At 38.5% G+C, this 6,001-nt stretch overlaps 1 protein-coding gene across 1 annotated transcript in view; it reads right to left on the bottom strand.

Annotated features, from left to right (window-relative positions):
• Positions 1-63: 63 nt before the first annotated feature.
• Positions 64-6,001, bottom strand: part of ARSB (arylsulfatase B) — a 66,420-nt gene continuing 60,482 nt past the window's right edge. The window contains exons 7-8 of the mRNA XM_069775952.1: positions 1,006-1,134; positions 64-444 (exon numbers count right to left, since the gene is read on the bottom strand). Of these exons, the coding sequence (XP_069632053.1) occupies positions 179-444; positions 1,006-1,134 (395 nt within the window). The 3' untranslated portion in view covers positions 64-178. The remainder of the gene's footprint in view (positions 445-1,005; positions 1,135-6,001) is intronic.

The raw sequence follows: 6,001 nt of genomic DNA, 5'->3' as shown, positions 1-6,001 counted from the left end.
AAAAGACTGAAATAAGATCCCCAATGTATTTTAAGTGTAAGAAATACTGAATTACTCAAGGAATGAGCTCACAATTAGCAATAGTTTAATAAACAAGGTAAGAAATATATGACTAAGACCCTGAGTCCATAAACCAGACTCCACTACAGGATTGTTTTGCAGGATGCAGTGCTGTGCACTATGCCCAAGGACCCCAAGCTCCAGTTGCTGCTGGATCACAGTTGGGATCCTCATCAGGGTAAAACACAGGCACTGAATGTTTATAATAATACTGAAGCCGTGACAGCAGTTTTTCTACCACATGAGGATATTTTTCAGACAAATCATTTTTTTCTTCAGGATCATGAACAATATCAAATAGCCACAGTCTCTTTGTTGGTGGATCAGATGATTGAATCTCTGACTCATTGAACAAAGATGGTGGAGGGAACCAATGACTGCAGCCTGCAGAAACAGGAATAGTCCAAGGGTTAATTCTCAGACACAGAGCAGCAGTGTGGAGACAAAGAGTTATACTGTAATGGACAAATTCACTAGGTCTCTTGACAAGCCACTGGCCAGTGACTGTTGCTGCATTCCTTAACTCTAGCCCAGCACCAGAGTCTGTCTAGTCCAGGGCTATCTATACAGGAGTCCTATTTATACAAAAAAGCTGCACCACTGGGATTCAAACTTCCCTGTCACTTAATATCACATAAATTAATCTCATGGATTTTCTTCTTGGATACAACGATCCTCATGGGTTCCTTTCATCTTGAGATATTCTATGATTCTATGATAGTTTTTCCACTACTGTGAAAGTCATTTGTATACAAAATATTTGCAAAATGAAAGAATATGTTGTTTGGATTTTAGAAGTCCCCCTTCTAGATTTTTGCACGTGATCAAAAACCTGAGAAGTTAGGAAATAACTAAAAGCAATGAAAATACATTAAACAGAATTAAACTGTGTTTGGGGTGGGTGGGAGATACAACACACTGTACAAAAAGGAGTTACTTTGTTACCTGGATATCCAGTTAGTAACTTCCATTTTCCACGTCGGATTGCTGCATGCATGGATATATTGAAAAGTGTATCATCCCATGGAGAAGAATTGCTCTGTGGTAAAGATGTCCTGTTGTCAATGCCAAGACCTTAATGAAACAGTAAACGAAGTTAGGTACATTGCATATGCATGAAGTAATTTTTAGAATTCTGCTGGAAAACAGAGTGATATCATCCATTTATTTTTGTGTCTTGGATGAAGAATTTGTTATATATATGTGAGAAGATCTGTGCTATTGATTCACTGATTGTATTTAATGCAGAACTTGAACTGCACTCCAAAAAATTACCAGTGGAAAGTGTCACACCTGAGTCCAGATAACTGGACTCATTTTGTATACAGATATATATGTGTATCTCATATACCTATATTAAGAATGATCATGACTGGAATTGCTACAGTTGCTCATACAAGTGCCTGTACCTTTTGCCACTTAGGAATATAGGATTGAAAGATCTCTTGAATCAATGCTACTACTGTTAATTCTCTTAGATCACATCAGGGACCAAGTCCCAGGTCCTGACTTGTATCCACATGCAGAGAGCGGTCTCTCTGGACTGAGCTGGCTACATTCACACAGATCCATACCTGGCCAGCAAGGTAGAATAATAGAATCTAGAATTGTTTAGGTTGGAAAAGACCTTTAAGATCTTCGAGTCCAACTGTCAACCCAACACCACCATGCCCACTAAACCATGTCCTAAAGTGCCACATCTATGTGTTTTTTGAACACCTCCAGGGATGGTGACTCCACCACTTCCCTGGGCAGCCTGTTCCAATGCCTGACAACCCTTTCAGTAAAGAATTTTTTTCTAATATCTTCTGTGGCATGACATAGCGTGAAGCATGTCTTCATGCTGTCTTTGGTAGAGCTGCATATGTGACGTGACCCCATATCCAGATACTGCAGAAAACTCTATAAAGTGTCAACTACATGCAAATTCCTTCTCAAAAGGAAACCTGAAGCTCCTTATAGGAGGGAGCTCAGAAAAAAATTAACATGCTACAAGGCATGATCAGGAGACCAGCTCTTTACCGAAACCAAGAGGGAGTCAGACTGGCACTCCAGGAACAACCAAGCCATCTTGCATATCAGCTTTCATAAACAAGACAGGAGTCTAAGACATAAAATCTCAGGGGTTTATATTAACTATATCAGCTGGTATCTGTTTACAAAAAGACTACCATAAGGCAACTCTATAAGCAGACTAGAAACAAGACGTCAGAAGGTGGAGACAAACCAGTGTTGATTTCTAGCATCTTTCAGAAGATGACTTTCAATCAATTTAGGGAATTTGAAGGACTCAGCTGACAGATTTTTGCCACTGAAATGAAAAAAAGAATCCACGAGATGTACAATAATCATGTGAGATCCAATATTAGGAGCAGAACTACAGGTTTCTAAAAAGAGTAAATTCTGTACATCACAGTGGGGCAAATGTAGATCTGCTAGAAGTAAGAAACAGAAAGTTTGGAAATGAAATGCTGGGACACAGTTTCTCTACTTTTTATGAAGGTCTTGCTAAGTTTCTGTTTTACTACTGGGCTTCACACTTTGAATCAGCTTTTCTCTAATGAGCACTTTTTGTGCATACCCAAGTTCCCTGTTTACATCAGACTTGTCTAACATTCCCAGGTAAATAAGGCTATAAAAGGGGACTACTTGTTTAGAGTATGCATACACAGGATGAGGGGCCCTCAGCTCATCTTAGATCATAAAGCACTGAAGCTGATGGTAAAAAAACCCCAAACCCCTAGCAGAACAAGGAAAACTTCATAAATACCCCCAGAAGTATCTCTTCTGGAAGATAAATGCCCACAGAGCCATGTGATGTCCGTAGCAGATATGAAACAGTTTAAAGATTAATATTCCTTACTCTTCAACATCATTACGCTATGTATTATTCTGTTATCGTGTTTGCTACTGGGAATACTCATCTTTGCCATCTACTTTCTTAAAGAGCACAATGAAAGACATTCAGCAGATCAAAAACCACAACCATGTTTCTTAAACATTACAACTCAAAATTACAGTATTAAGGCTTGGTCTAAAGGAAAAACTATGTGCATCTGCATTTCTGATTTTAAGGTTTAGCATGGAGAAGATGCTTCTGATTGCTGAGATACAGTATGTGAAGCCACAGTATTACACAAGATAAATTATTTAAAATACTTCAAATAAACACTATGAAAGATTGTATTTTTAGATATACTTTGCAAAATATTCTTAGAATGCCATGCATGAGACTTAAAATAAGATTCAAGACAATAAAACAATTTTTAAAAACCCTTATTTGGTCCAGGTAACAAAACCAAAATCCTAAATTAAGAAATACTTTTACCAGAGCTTGTAGTTGAAGTTGTTTGGTGGAATATTACCTTTCAGCAAAATCTCTTGAAGAGAAAAAGATAAATTCCCTCATGTTGAGCTATTATAAACAGAATTCTGTCAGTTGTGTTAACTCACTCATTGCAAGCACTTGTCTTGTGCCAAAGAAATGTACTGTCTATTATTCAGACAAGTGCATTGCTTCCCAGGCAGTATGGGTCAACTTTTATCAGACATATCAGCCATGGAAAACAGACTGATGCTTGTTTGAATGCTCTCTACACAGGATATTTACAGGGCTACCAGTATATTACATTGTACAAGCACAAGATAAGGAAATAAGATAAATAAAAATATTGCTTGATCCGAGTTCTCTTCTTCCCGTGATACGATTTTCACCTTAAGTGCGGATATTCCTCCCCCTGCATTTACCTGACTTTCTCCTTCTCTTCAGTCCAGCTGTTAAGTTTCTACCTCCGTCTTCATTCCTCAGCTTCTGCTAGTGCAGTTGAAATGCAAAATGCCTGGGCAGTCTTCTCCCTTGCTGTATGAATTTTTCAGGGATCCCTTTTCCAATTCAGCAGACTAAAGAAGTCACATTCTTTTTGTTTCCTTTGCAAGATAAAAAGTTCATTCCCACAGCATCTAAGCAGTTTTTCTCTGCATCTGTTCTAAATCACTGGGGTTTTTTTTCTTCTTTTTTTTCCATTATGGTTGACCAGACAGTAACAACAGTCTTGTGGACTAATTCAGCAGTCAGAGGACAGATGCCTTTTATTGATCTGTGCAATCCAGCCTGCCTTCACATGCCTGCATATCCTCCTTATAGACTTATACATAAAAAATGTGATGCTTTTGCTTGTGCAAAGAGGCTAGACATTTTATTTTTCTGCCATTGGATCACCAGTGTATCAGTAGCTAATGAAATACTAAAGCTTTGTTTTCACCTTAAAAGAAAAAAAACACAGCCTTTGCCATGAATTTTCTTATTTTCAAACAGCAGCCACTGTTTCCTGAAGCCGAACTTTGGAGCCTCACCAGCTGCTGTATTTCTTTTTAAGTAGTCTCTTGGGAAATGATACAACTTCTATTAGTTAAGAAAGCAGTGAAATTTCATTCAGATATTTAGTTTCAAATATTTAATGTTACAATGAATTGATCTAAATATTTTACTGTTTTGTTTGGAGTTGTAGGTCACCAAAAAGTATTCTTTTGTATCTCTACAGAAAAAACAAGTCCTTCAGAAAACGTTGCCCTTGGTAAGTGACTTTGGAGTTTGTATCATATTTCAAGACCATCCTTAGTCTTAACAGCCTGAAAAAATGGTTTCAGGATCAGATTTTAAAGGAATTGCGGTGCCCAACTCCCACTACCTGCAAAAGCAGTTCATTACCTAAATAGTTTAAAAGCATGGTCCTTTGCCCTTTATGAACACTTCAGCTTAGTTCTTTTATTTTCATTATCATACGTGGTCTCTATAAACAGATATATAGTCCAAATTAGGATGTAAAAGCCTAAATAATTTTCAAGAGCTAATTTGTATCTTCAAGAGACCTGATTTTTCAGAAGGCCAATGTCATCAACTTGAAAATATCTAGGTGCTCAGAAAGAATCAGTCAAAAAAGTTAGCTGCATTTGCAAAAATAATTGCTATTTTGATAATCTGAATATTCCATAGCATACTGTTCAGGCAGGACATTGAAAAATTTACTCCTGGATAAGAATACAAACAACATCCTGAATGATGACCAGAGAATATGTGGGACTTTTCTAAAAAGTGAACAATCTTTCAACGCATTAAGCCTTGCTAATGCACAAACATAAGTACAACAAAAGGGAAAGTAATGAACATGGGGGAAAAAAGTCAGTCTTCACTCTGCATACACAAAAGAATATGCTCTGGACAAGGTATTGCTATTTAGGGAAGAGTTTGTGAAGTTGTAATGAACAGGTAATGTCCAGCAGCGGTCAAGAAAAGCAAACCCACTACTAGAAGTGGCAAAGAATGGGACACTGTGCTACCACGTAGGTCCTTGTGCCTCACATGGGATACTGTGTGGTTTTGGTCCCCACATCATAAAACGGACACAGAAAAACCATACGAGGTACAAAAAGATATGACAAGGAAGATTAGAACTATGGAACAGCTTCTGTGTGAAGAATAATGAAATAAATAGGACTCTTCATCCTCAAAAATGGACAACTGATGAGGGACAGGACAGAGGTCTATGAAATTGTGTGGCCATGTGTGAGAGACCGAGAGACTGTGAGAGACTGGCAACCATTTCGTCTCAACTAACCAACCAAGCAGGTAGCTGCAAGCAGCCAAAACAGGAGATGCCCTGCAGTGGTGGAGTAGTGAACTGTTTCTGGGAGGCTTTCTAGCAGTTGTGCCTCAAAGAGGCTTTCTGGCAATTGTCTTTCTGGCAAGTTTTCTAGCAGTTACACTTCGGATGTTTTGTCACAGGTTTGGAGTTCTGCCACGGGCCCTTTGCCACAGCAGTTGTGTAAACAAGTTAAATGGGATAATGGAGCAGCAGCAGTCCCCCCCATTCCCTCCTCAAGAACTTTAGAGAAAACCCCACAACACATGCGCGAGGGTATAAAGCGGGGGGGGGAGGACCAA

This window comes from Haliaeetus albicilla, chromosome Z (assembly GCF_947461875.1).
Source record: "Haliaeetus albicilla chromosome Z, bHalAlb1.1, whole genome shotgun sequence".
Taxonomy (NCBI): Eukaryota; Metazoa; Chordata; class Aves; order Accipitriformes; family Accipitridae; genus Haliaeetus; species Haliaeetus albicilla.
Note: the sequence above shows the minus strand (reverse complement) of the source record. Positions and strands in the feature narration are given on the sequence as shown.